Here is a 14,165-nt window from a genome sequence, read left to right on the forward strand (position 1 = left end):
ATTTTATAATTTATTTGATGTTTCGATTTTCATTCCGGAAATCGTTTTCGAATATTCGTATTCAATATTATAATAAACCTATTTCTTTGTAAAAAAGAAAGGATGGTAGGCAAAAGATTAGATGGATACACTGCAAAATAAATGATTTTAAGGAAAATCATTAAGGCACGTAAGGAAAAAACTAATTCAAATGTGGAAATTTTTCAAAAACTTTTAAACATTTAATTCTGTGTTATTTCAGGTGGGATTCGGATCTTCAGTGGAGGGTGTACTTCACAGAGGTGACATCATTACCAAAGTAGGCAACTATGATTCGAGAGATATTCGTCATCAAGATGCTCAAAATTTATTCAAAAATGCTGGCAATAATATTCAAGTGGTAGTACAGAGGTAAGTCCATATTTTATATAGGTATGAAGCTGTATATATACATATATTCATATAGACATCTTTAAGGAATATGACCGTTTAATTTAATATAAAAAAAATGTGCACTCGTAAGTGAATGGGATATTTTCGGTCAATTTGGAGATAAAAAAGACAAGAGTTGTGCTACTTTATCTATTTATTGAAGACGTTTCGGCCAATGTTCATTGGGCATCATCAGTTCATCTTTAAAAGATCTGTAGCATTAAGATGTTATTATTGTGAAGAAACATCAAAAATTAATGTACTAAATAAATCAGCAAAAACACAGAAACACAGAACGCCGGAAGATTCCCAATTAAAGTAATTTTATATTAATGTTTTTTTTATTTTTTTTTTAATTTAACTTTTGAAAACATTGATTGATTATAAAATCTATCAAAAAATGTAATTGTCAATTTTGAAATTTTGGCGTTCTATGTTTCTGTGTTTTTGCTGATTTATTTAGTACATTAATTTTTGATGGTTCTTCACAATAATAACATCTTAATGCTACAGATCTTTTAAAGATGAACTAATAATGCCCAATAAACATTGGGCGAAACGTCTTCAATAAATAGATAAAGTAGCACAACTCTTGTCTTTTTTATCTCCAAATTGACCGAAAATATCCCATTCACTTACGAGTGCACATTTTTTTATATATTCATATATATATATATATATATATATATATATATATATATATATATATATATATATATATATATATATATATATATATATATATATATATATATATATATATATATATATATATAAGAAATACTGGATATTATTGACTGTCGATATGAACAAACAACACAGTTTATTAGGGGTGTAGTCAGAAGGTTTGGCCGGAATGTTACAGAACCACTCTTTTGACTTTTAGTCTATCTTTCGGAATTGTTTTATTTCTTCTTTAAGACACTGTAATTAGAAGAATGTGTAAATATTTACAATATATCACAAATTGTCAGTGCAACTTACTAGTCGTTGAGATTATTTGTATAAAGCTATAAAACTCAACATTAAAAACACACATATAAAATATAACATATTTTATTTATTTAGCGTCGGGACTTTCACAGTACGATAAATATACAAATACAATAATATATACATATATATTAAATATATTATTTTAACACTAAAGATAGAATGAATGACACTAAATATTAATGTCCAATTTACATAGCCATTCAATTGCTTCTGGGGAACATTCCGCAAAGTCCTGGAGGTTTCCACGGTAGGCACGATTCAAGCAGTCTGAGACACAATGGCTTATGGTCTGTCTAGATTGTCCGCAATCGCACTGTGGACTTTCTGCACGACCCCACCTGAACAGCGAATCAGCACATTTACCATATCCGGTACGTATACGATTAAGCCTAGCCCAAGTGGACCGGGGCAGATTTGATCCGATGAAACCCTGAGTTGGGGTGGATATCTTAATATAGTCCGATTCTACTGTTGGCATCCATCTTGTTGTCCATTGCCTATATATATCATAGGAATTACCAATTTTTCGGGCAGATCGTATTGGAGGATTTCTAGATCTCAGTCGCTGATGCTCGTTTGAGATGTCGGGGATATCTTGATGTATTGGTAATTGTGCGTTGGCTACAATTTTCTGGTACTCTCTCACTAATGCTGCTGTATGACGTAGATCTGGTGGAGCAATATTGCTCAGAGTAGGCAGCCATCTCACGCGTTGGTTTTATTGTTCCAGTGATTATTCTCATGGTTTGGTTAAGTTAAACATCGATTTTGCTTGTATGTGCACTGTTTAGCCATACTGGTGCACAATATTCTGCCACTGAAAAAACCAAAGCTAGAGCAGAGGTCCGAAGAGTATCTGCAGAAGCACCCCAAGTTGTTCCAGCAAGTTTTGATATTAAGTTATTTCTTGTTCTTAGTTTACCGGCTGCGTTTGTAAGATGACTTTTGAAGGTGAGTGTTCTATCAAGTGTGACGCCTAGATATTTGGGGTTGTTGTTATGTTTGATAGCTGTATCATTTAGAGTTACATTGGAGTATCGCCCGCAAGTTGATTCGACAGGTGAAAGAGACAGGTTTCAGTTTTGCTTGTGTTAGGACGTAAGCGCCAGTTCTTAAAATAGTTACTTAGTATAGTTAAGTCCTCGTTTAGAGCTTGTTCTCCTGCTTCTTTACTATTATCTTGGAAGCCAATGACCAGGTCGTCAGCATAAGCAAATTTTCTCGATTTTGTTTCAGGTATATCTGCTGTAATATAACATATAAAAAAATGGACGAAATACATTTTAAAATTTAGTTATGATAGTAAAAATTTTGTTTGTGACATCTTTTAATGGTGTGTTTTAACTAATTCATAGAGAACAGAAAGAAAAAACATAAATAGTATAATTAAAAAGTAATTAGATGTTCTTGCTGTTATATTAATGGAAATAGTATATTAAACCTGTCTTGATGGTATGCAACATATTTTGTTTGCAGGTGTAATATGGTGTGTATATATGTAAAAGTAAATCTTTATTTTATTTTTGATATTTTGTCAGTAAATAACAATAAATGCTGCTCAATTTATCTATGTCAGACTTTTTATTTATACAAGACGTATTGGATTTAATATTATTGGATTTATAAAATACAGGAATCTTCGAAATTAAATTTATGTTTTAACGTTATTGCATGTTGTGTGAGCGCACATGCGTTTATTTTTTTGGTTTTCATGTCACTACGATGTAAGATCACTCTACTGTGAAAATTACGAAATGATTCTCCGAAATATATATATATATATATATATATATATATATATATATATATATATATATATATATATATATATATATATATATATATATATATATATATATATATTGTTTTGTATAAAAATAATACTTAAGAGGTAGCTGGTTAAATGATATTAGATAAATAATTATAAAGTAAAAATATGAAAAGAAATAGTACATACTTTCCCAAACATTCTCCCGCGCCAAAAACGAATGTTTTTAAGAACAGCTGAAAGGATAAGTATGAAGAATAAACATGAAAAGATCGATATACTAATAAAGAACTAATTAAGAATAAAATATGAATGAAGCGGCGGTCATATTTTGACCACAGAACATTGTTGGATGCCATCTGACCCTGTGCTCAGATTAACAACGCGTACAATGTCATCAATTAGAATAGAATAGGGTCGAATCAGTAGAACTTTTCGACCGACTAAACTAGAAAGACTGTGTCATACATAATACTGTTGGCCCCTTTTCCTAATAATTCCGTGGGGTGCGAAAAGACAACAAGAAGAACTGAGTCGAAATCTCAGCGTGGTGTCCCATTTCAAGTCTTCAATGACAGCCGGGAAGTAATGATATTTCGACGAGCTCCACGGTAGGAAAATGCCAGTTTGGTGAAAATTGTAATAATTGTGCCAGTGATAAAACACGACTAACACAATCAGAGAGGTGTTGATTAGAAGGCATATAATGCCGAGTAGAGTGTGGTATCACACTCTACTTGGCATGTGGTATGTGTTTAATACGATTGACAATTTATGGGTAGAAAAATTAGCTCAAGAGAGCGCAATCGTCGATATCGGAATCGAAATATCGGAAGATCGGAAGGAGAACCCTTTAAAAAAGGTGACTAGATCAGCCAGCAATATGGCTGCCAAGAGTTCCAATCTTGTCGAGACAGAGCGAGCATGAAAATTGGACTAGACTCGTTGACAAAAGTGACTAGATCAGTCAGGAGTATAGCTGAAAAGAGCTCCGATCTTGCGATAGATGTTCCTGTATAGAAATAACACCAGAAATGTAGCACATACAGGTACAGAGGTCAGATGTATTTGTTCAGATGTTTTATCATTCCAGGATACATTGAAGTACCACAACGGTTTTAGAACACGTTTAACTAGCAAAAAGACATGGAAAATCAATAAAAACAAGAGAATAGCAACAAAAATACGACTGATTTACGAACGAATAGCCCGCTTTGTGCACGGTTTGTCAAAGAGACAAGAAGAATGAGAAAATAAATCAGTCGTAGGATTCTATTTTAGGCCCAGTACCGTAAAAATGAAAGGTTCCTCTTTGTCAACGAACAACATGTCAAAATGTCTAAGCCAAAGCCTGAAAATAATTAAAGATGGTTGCTGACGTTGTCGATTTGTCTAGCGAAAACCATCGAGCTTTAAAAGCTAAGCGAGTGCTCACTGCAGAAGGTAAGTAGATCAAAGAGAATCACTTGTTGCGTGATTCTGACGTAAGTCCGTCGAGATGGCTGCTGGCCCACTGCCTAGCGGAAAACCATCGTATTGTGCTTTAAAAGCTAAGCAAGTTCTCACTGCAGAAGGTGAGTAGATCAAAGAGAATCACTTGTAGCGTGATTCTGACGTAAGTCCGTCGAGATGGCTGCTGGCCCACTGCCTAGCGGAAAACCATCGTATCATGCTTTAAAAGCTAAGCAAGTTCTCACTGCAGAAGGTGAGTAGATCAAAAAGAATCACTTGTAGCGTGATTCTGACGTAAGTCCGTCGAGATGTTTGCTGGCCCACTGCCTAGCGGAAAACCATCGAGCATTAAAAACTAAGCGTTACTCATCTAAAGTTTATAAGCGAAATAAAACGAAGAAGTACCGTTAGTAACGATACGTAGTAAAAACTGTTGGAGAGGTTTAAAAAGTCCGATCTCCAGAAAACCCCTTTTATTGTTCCAAAATTCGTTATTTACTTTAATTTGTCGATACGTTTGCTTTATATCGCAAATAAAACAACAACGAAAATACCGAAAATTAAGTTAAGAACGAGATGCCCTTTTAGGACCAGTATCAAAAGCGTCGATTAATGACACACCTCGAACGTCATATAAATTGACGTCGAAGCTAATATGAATTTTGGATAAAAGAAGCAAAATAAAAATTTGTTTTTTGAAAACTGTGTGAGAGTTATAAGAAATAATCGATTTAAAAGTGGATTCAGAAACCGGCATCATATGTTGAGAAGTAACAAAATCTTCCATGAATGCAACATATGTCTCTTTGAGATTCGAAAGTTTCCTGAAGCGATTCTCTAGCATACAAAATGAAGATATGCATAAGAATAAAGAATAAGTAGCGAATATGAACAAGAGAAAAAGATAAATAAAGAGGATTCAGTTCAAACGGTGGAATAACAGAAAATCGGTCTGTTAATTTTCGAAAATACAACAACTGAGAAATATCCTTCACGAGCTTCGTCGTGTTGGGACAAAACTAACAGGTGCCTACTCTTTTCGACTTCCCAAAACCTTTGTAGAAAAGATCTATGTTTGTATACATAGAAGTAACGAAAGATGTGAAATAAAATATAGAATTAGTCGTAGAGACTCGCCCTTATAGAACATAATTGAAAATGATTTCTAAGGCCACAGGATGATTTGGTTGGCCAAGAATTTTGACCAGAATTTACGAAACGAAAAACCAATTCAACCCCTATGAGTATGTCTATAAGATCTGACTACCAAAATGCGTGATTTGGTAGATCACCTAAATAAAATTGGCTGTGGAGCCTGTAACTTGCAGGATAGGAATTATAAGAAAGATGCGAAAACATATTTGATCTGTATCAACTATGTGGAAAGAAATAGACGAAGATATTAAATGTGGTTGTGTAGCAAAATAGAAATGTTAGTATTTGAAAAAGTGATTGTCTAAAGGAACAAGATGAATTTGAGCGTTGGTTAACAAATGAAGCAAAACGCGAGACCGTGATTCGCCAACTGTACAATTCGTCGCTCCGAATGAGGTGGAATCAGGCCACGTACACAAGAATTATGTGGATTAACCAATGAGAAAAGTTCTTGAAGCCGTTTAGTCCCAAAAAATACGAACATTTATATGAATGGTGAAAACCAGAACACAAAGCACGAAATAGACGAGGACATTAAATGTGTTTGTGAAGCAAATTAGAAATGTTGGTATTTGAAGAAGTAATTGTCTAAAGGAACAAGATAAATTTGACGGTTGGTTAACAAACGAAGAAAAACGCGAGACCGTGATTCGCAAACCGTACAATTCGTCGCTCCGAATGAGGTGGAATCAGGCCACGTACACAAGAATTATGTGGATTAACCAACGAGAAAAGTTCTTGAAGCCATTTAGTCACAAAAAATACAAACATTTATATGACTGATAAGACCGTAACACAAGACACATTTAACACTTTGATTAGTTACCTTAAGGTGCTTTGTGGCACTAACGAAACCACAAGTAACGGAGATTTTATCGAAATATTGAAATAAGACAGCGATAATCGAAAGCGAGTAGAAGAAGACAATAAATTCAATCGAAACAAGGTTGTGAGATTTATGAAAATCTACCCTAACAATGAAGGCGTGTGGTTTTGGTAGTTGAATACGTTTCATAGGCCTTCTTGAATCTAGAGAATGCCGAGTATGGAGCGAAAAGTTACATTTGTTCATTTTGTTGAGCAATGTAAGATACAAGCACGAAAGAGAGGACAATGCAAACATAAATTAACAAATCAACACGAAGAGACTATATAGATTTAAAGAAGTGAACGGTTTTTTAACATTGTTCTGAAGCTATTTTCTTGTGGCATTTTAAATTAATTTATATTTAAATGGGAATAAGCCACAATTAAAGGTTAAAATACGTTTATTGACGTTTCAATTTCCACTTCGGAAATCGTTCTCAAAATACAAACATTAGTAAATTAAACAAATTTTGTTTTTTGTTACTTAGTGAAAAAAATCTTCTAATAATTTAATTTTATCTGACTCATCTATATTGACAATTCAGACATACCTTATACATTTTAAAGTAAAAGACTTTAAAATGATATTGCCAATATTGTTGAGTTGCGTTCCTGGGACGACTTTACTTATAAGATAGTTCATTCGATTACATACTGATTTTCTGACGGATATTCTCAAGTTAAAGTTGATTTCATGTAATCGAATGAACTATCTTATAAGTAAAGTCGTCCCAGGAACGCAACTCAACAATATTGGCAATATCATTTTAAAGTCTTTTACTTTAAAATGTATAAGGTATGTCCGAATTGTCAATATAGATGAGTCAGATAAAATTAAATTATTAGAAGAATTTTTTCACTAAGTAACAAAAAACAAAATTTGTTTAATTTACTAATGTTTGTATTTTGAGAACGATTTCCGAAGTGGAAATTGAAACGTCAATAAACGTATTTTAACCTTTAATTGTGGCTTATTCCCATTTAAATATAAATTAAGTGAACGGTTTTAAACAAAATCAATTGCAAACAAGTCAGAATATCGATAAAAAAGGTAAGTAACGAAAGGTATAGTAACAAAGAAAATCAAAAGAAATGTGTTTAAGTTAACAAACAAGACGTAGAGAATGAGTTGGAAAGTATAATACAAGTAGAATGAAAATAATTCACAAAAATCAGCACAAAAACAATGTAAAAATGTAAAACAATAAACCGTAAATGTAATATATATGTATAATTAATGTATGATATTAATCAAAATATATATAAAAGTATTTTACCTACTGAAATTATGAATTATAAAAATAGAAATAAATTTAAAAATTGCTATATAAATATGAACTTAATTATGTAAATTAAGTTTAAAAATATTGCGCGAAGGACCTATCAAGCTTAAATTGAAAAGAAACAAAAAACAATTAATTAAAATGAATTAATTGAAACATAATGAAATTAATTGAATCAAAGTTATAATTATTTATCATCCGGTCGAAGTGGCCAAATGTTTTGTATAAAACTTAAGAGGTCGCTGGTTAAATGATATTAGATAAATAATTATAAAGTAAAAATATGAAAAGAAATAGTACATACTTTCCCAAACATATATATGTATATATATATATATATACATACATATATATATATATATATATATATATATATATATATATATATATATATATATATATATATATATATATATATATATATATATTGAGATGATTGGGGTTTAAAGAAAATAATTTATAAATTATATACTAGATAATATTAGATATAAAAAGTATTTGGTTATTTTAAGAAGTTATATACTAGAGAATTTAATAAAAATTATTTATGTGAGGGCATTTTTAAGAAATTAGCATGTAATAAGTGTAAGAAATTTTTTTTTAGTAATTATAATGTAGTAGATATATTTAAATGAGCCATGTGCATAGGCAACCAACTATACAGTAAGTGACAGACAGAAATTAATAATTATTACGATTATAAAGTGGGGTTATATTAATATGTTGTTTAAAATGTGTAGTTTATTAAATTAGAATGTTAAGTTACTAATTTAAGTGTATATTCTGATCTGAAAAGCCTAAATGTCGACAAAATTCTCGATAAAAAAGTAAGGAATTCTCTAGATCACCAAAGATGGCTTTGTTGCGAAATGGATTGTTCCAGAAAATTCAAACATTCATATATAGAACAAAATCGAATATGATTTATTGCCAGATGATTCTGGAAAATGGAAAAAGATATAAATACCCGGTGATTTGGATTCAAGGCATCAGTTATGAGTTACAGTTACTATAAGGCCAGTTTAGTATGAAAGTTAATTAGAGTTAGCATGAAATAGAAGTCAGATCAATTATAGTCAGACAGAAGGTCCAATTGTTCAATATAGTGAGTTAAATGAAGATTAAGAAACAGTATAAAGAAAATATTATTGAGGATTAAAAATTATGTAATGTATAAATGGTGATTGGATAATGCAAGAAGTATTAATTGAAAATTAAAATTATATAATATATTTGGTGATTGGATATTGGTATACTGAAAAGAAGAATAAATATAAATGCTGTTTGCTGGTTTGCTTGGTGGTTTATAAATGCTTAAGAAGAAATATATTTTAAATTGGTGGAAGCTGATAATTGGAAAAAGTAATTTCACAAAAACAAGGATAACCGAAGCACGAAGACATTGAGTGGTGATTAGAATCTATATAGTGGAAAACAGTTCATTTAGGCATTCAGTGACAGAAAGGTACAAAAATTTGTTAATATAATTTAGTTAGTGTCATAACAATGTCAATTTTGAAGATAGTTTGTTTAAATTTTACATTGTCTATAGAATTTAATTAGTTTCATAAGAATTTCAATTTAAAGATAGTTTATTTTAAATTTACATTGGCTAGGTTAGATATATATGTGTGTTTCATAATAGATATAATAAAGATAATTTAAAAAAGTACTTACAAACTAATTCTTTGAGAACCGCGATAAAAACCCTATATTATAAAAAAACACTCATTGCTCATCATTCACAAACAATACATCATAACAATATATATATATATATATATATATATATATATATATATATATATATATATATATATATATATATATATAGTAAACTCTTAAATATTGGGGAAATCTGCACGAAAGACTCTAATGTGTATCAATTGTTTCGCCGAACGTTTTGCCAAAGAGAATTAATTTGGCTTCTTCAGGGCTGAAAGAGAATAAATTATAATTAGCTACCATATATTATCTATTAAAACATTATTGATCTTACCGTAACTTAGAATTGTAGAGTTAGAATATTAAAAAACTTTGCTAGTAACATAGTGGTGTTTTTTGTTACTATGTGCAAAAAAAGTTTTTTAAGGTTTGAAATGTATGGTAGCTTTGAACTTGACACGTAAAGGCTTACCCAAGGTTAATCGAAAAACCCTATGTAACTACATATTGTTTTTCGATTAACCTTGGGTAAGCCTTTATGTGTCAAGTTCAAAGCTACCATACATTTCAAACCTTAAAAAACTTTTTTTTTGCACATAGTAACAAAAAACACCACTATGTTACTAGCAAAGTTTTTTAATATTCTAACTCTACAATTTCATCTGTCAAAAAACTGTCAAAGTTTAAACACGCTTTTTGAAGTTCCTTATAATTTTTTAGAGATTTAAATAGTATTAAATACAGTTCCGTAGTAGTATTCATAGAAATTAGACGTACAATTAGAAATACAATTAATATTGTGCTTTAAATTGTGAAATTTGTTGCATTCTAACAGCAATATCGTTTGTTGAACCACCTACCATATGAGTGTTAATAGCGGGGGGAAACCCCCTGACCCCAAAAAACCCACAAAACCAGCTATATCTGGAAATATATTCGATAGTCAAAGTGATGCCGAAATGGATATTTCTGTAAGTACTCCAATTCCAATCAATTTGATGAATAATGCAAATACAACCAATCTGAATGAGACACAACAAAAAGTAATAAAACAGGTAAGGCAAGCATTTTTATTCAATAGTAATGATCTAGGCCCATACCATGTATATATCGAGAATAGCTCTACTGAGTTTAAAGGTAAACTAAATCCTTTAAAGATTGGTGAAATTATTTTGTCTAACTTTCCTGAAGCAGACAATATGATTTCAAGTATAGACGCCATTGGCCGAAATAGAATTAGAGTCAAATGCAAAGATTATAAAACTGCCAATAACCTCATTAAAAACAAAACTCTAGAAATATTTCGTTTAAATAATTTAGATCTGTATATTCCAAAATTTATTTTACACAGACAAGGAGTTATTAGGGATATAGACACAGATTTATCGGAAGAGTATATTAAAAATAGAATTAAACAGTATGATAGTCATTGCATATTTGAAATTGCAAACGTTAAAAGAATTACGCGTAAAGTAGAAAAAATTGTTAATGAGGAAAAAATTGTCGAATATGTCCCTACTAAATCTTGTATTGTGACCTTTAAATCGCAAACTTTACCTAAATATATAGTAATCAATAAGGTTATTAAAGAAGTTGAAATATATAAACAGAAAGTTTTGTTATGTTTTAACTGTCTTAGATACGGCCACTTGGGAAATCAATGTAGGAGTCAGCCAAGATGTAACAGATGCCAAGAAACCCATAATTCAAAGAATTGTACAAAAGTTGAGTTCACACAAGTATGTTTCAGTTGTAAGGGGAATCATTTGACCACAAACTTAAGCGCATGCCCAGAATTTACACGACAAAAGTTAATAAAAGAGACGATGGGTTTAACAAACGTTAATTTTTACGATGCAAATAAACAAGTGCCTAAGAATTCATATGCTAGTGTTCTTAGGACCAATATCGCCAACAATGATACAAATTTTCCACAAAATTCACAACCTTGTACTTCCTCCCAAGGAAATAATTTTGCTAAATTTATATTTAATCCTCACACAAATACCAGTAGGCCGAATAAAAGGCAGAAACCAAATAATTCAGACCCAACTGATATAGCTAGAAAAGAAATAGTATCTACAGTTTCCATTCCAAAACATCTTGAGGGAATAGTTAAAAGTCAATTTTACCAAAAAAACTTAAACATTGCAGATTCACGGTCAGAAGAGTTAAATTCTTCTGTAATAAATGTCATTTTAGATTCGGTTCTTACAATTATTAATTCAATTAAACAAAATAATAATTTTAATATTTCAAAAGCTGATGTAATTCAGATAATTAGTAACCATTTTAACCAAAATCTAGCATCAAATTCGCAGACTTAAATAAAATAAACATATTACAGTGGAACTGTCGTTCAGCAGTTGCCAATAAAGAAAATTTAGAATATTTACTTCATCAGAACGACATCACTATAGCTCTATTATCTGAAACCTGGGTCAAACCGGGAAAATATTATAATTTTAAAGAATTTAATTGTGTTCGAGCTGATCGCCCTGATGGATATGGCGGTTGTGCAATCCTTTTGAAATCCAACATCATATATGAAGAAATAAATTTTCAAAATACGTATTCGTTTACATATAAGTGTATTTCAATAAAAATTTCACATTTCAAAAAACCTTTACATATAATTTCTCTATAAATAAAATAAAGTTTTAATTCAACAATGGATCAATTTTTTAGAAAATATACCAAAACCGTTTATAATTGGAGGCGATTTTAACGCACACAATTTGGCATGGGGCTGAGAAGTTGATGATAGATTAGGTAAAGATCTTCTAGATGCTATAGAATACTGTAATTTAGAATATTTAAACGACGGATCCCCCACTCTTGCTATTTCCAATAAACCTTCTGCTGTAGACTTAACCATTTGTTCCCGAGATATCGCCTCTCATTTTCGTTGGAATACTCTACAAGAACCTTATGGATCTAATCATGTGCCAATTATTTTTTCATCACAAAGTTTCTCCGCAGCAGAAGCCACATCCAGTAGAAAACATAGAATATGGAACCTTAACAGAGCCAATTAGATGATCTATACCAGTACTTTGGAAACAATGAAAATACCATTAATCTACGAAGAATTGTTGACAAATATAAACCAAGCAGCCAACGTCGCTATCCCAAAACATTCTTCCATTAAAGAAAAAAACAAAGGTCATATTCCGAAATCATGGTGGAACAATCATTGTCAGTTAGCAGCTGAAAATAGAAAACATGCGTTTATAAATTATAAACAGAATCCAACGCTCCAAAACCTAATGGAGTATAAACGACTAGATGCTATTGCAAAGAAAATCTTCAGACAGAAGAAAAAGAAGAATTGGATTGATTTTTGCGAAAGCCTTAACTCAAGAACACCAATAAAAGATGTCTGGAAAAAAGTTAATTGTTTTAAAAACCGCAAACAAGCCAACAAAGTACCTATTGATCCCGAAGATACATGGTTGCAGGAATTCCATAGAAAAATTGCACCGGCATGGGTTCCAAATGACGACACTGTACAAGAACATATCCAAACAGTACCCCGACAAAACCACAATTTTGACGAAAATTTTCATTTATGGGAATTGCATCGAGCCCTTGAACAAAGAAATAATACTTCTCCAGGTATTGACAATGTGTCATATTCGCTGTTATACAACTTACCTATAGAATATAAAATTTCACTAGTAAACATTTTCAACAATATTTGGAAAAATAAGACACCAGTACCAAATAGTTGGAAAGAGTACCAGGTAATTCCGATTAAAAAACCTGGCTGACCAGAACGTGATCCAAGTTCTTACCGACCGATCTCCTTATCTTAATGTGTTTTAAAAACATTTGAAAGAATAATTAAAAATAGATTTGAACATTGGCTAGAACACGATGGTATACTTCCAAGTTCCCAATATGGTTTTCGCAAGTCTAGGTCCACTCAAGACGCAACTACAGCTCTAGTTACTTCAATTCAGCTTAATTTTACATCAAATAAGTCTACAGCAGCTGCGTTCCTTGACGTTTCTGCTGCTTTTGATAATGTTAATTTAAACATTCTTTACCAAAAAATGTTGTATATTGGAATCCCTAGATCATTTGCTCTCTTTTTAAAATCTTTGTATTCTAACAGACTAACTTTTTTAAAAATTAATAATGAGGAATTTTCATACTCTCGACTCACTAATATTGGATTGCCACAGGGGAGTATTTTAAGCCCGATTTTATACATCCTGTACAACATAGATCTTAAAGTTAGTATACCGAACCATACAAAAATTCTTCAATATGCTGATGATGTTGTTTTATACACTGCAGGAAAATTGTTAAGTACCTGTGAGGATAATTTGAAAGTCACATTAGAAATCGTAAATCAGTACTATGAAGAAATAGGTTTATAAATTTCTGACACAAAAACATAGAGTTCCACAAGGCAATCTTAATGTGGGAAAGTTTAGTTTCCCTATAAAAAACTGTATTAAGTATCTTGGTACCTATCTAGACAGGAAATTGTTATGGAAAGATCACATTCATCAAATTGTCAAAAAATCAGAAAACTCAATAAACATTTTAAGAGCTTT

The 14,165-nt window shown here is 31.2% G+C and overlaps 1 protein-coding gene across 4 annotated transcripts in view; it reads left to right on the forward strand.

Moving 5' to 3' along the window:
• The window catches only part of Zasp66 (PDZ_signaling and DUF4749 domain-containing protein Zasp66), a 548,712-nt gene that overhangs the window by 63,331 nt on the left and 471,216 nt on the right, over window positions 1-14,165 (forward strand). For all 4 annotated transcript variants that reach the window (XR_011952064.1, XM_072545345.1, XM_072545356.1 and 1 more), the window contains exon 2: window positions 242-390. Coding sequence is in view for 3 of the 4 variants with exons in the window: in XM_072545345.1 (XP_072401446.1) it covers window positions 242-390 (149 nt within the window). In the remaining variant the exon portion in view is untranslated. The remainder of the gene's footprint in view (window positions 1-241; window positions 391-14,165) is intronic.

Source organism: Diabrotica undecimpunctata, chromosome 1 (genome assembly GCF_040954645.1).
Source record: "Diabrotica undecimpunctata isolate CICGRU chromosome 1, icDiaUnde3, whole genome shotgun sequence".
NCBI classification, from domain to species: Eukaryota; Metazoa; Arthropoda; class Insecta; order Coleoptera; family Chrysomelidae; genus Diabrotica; species Diabrotica undecimpunctata.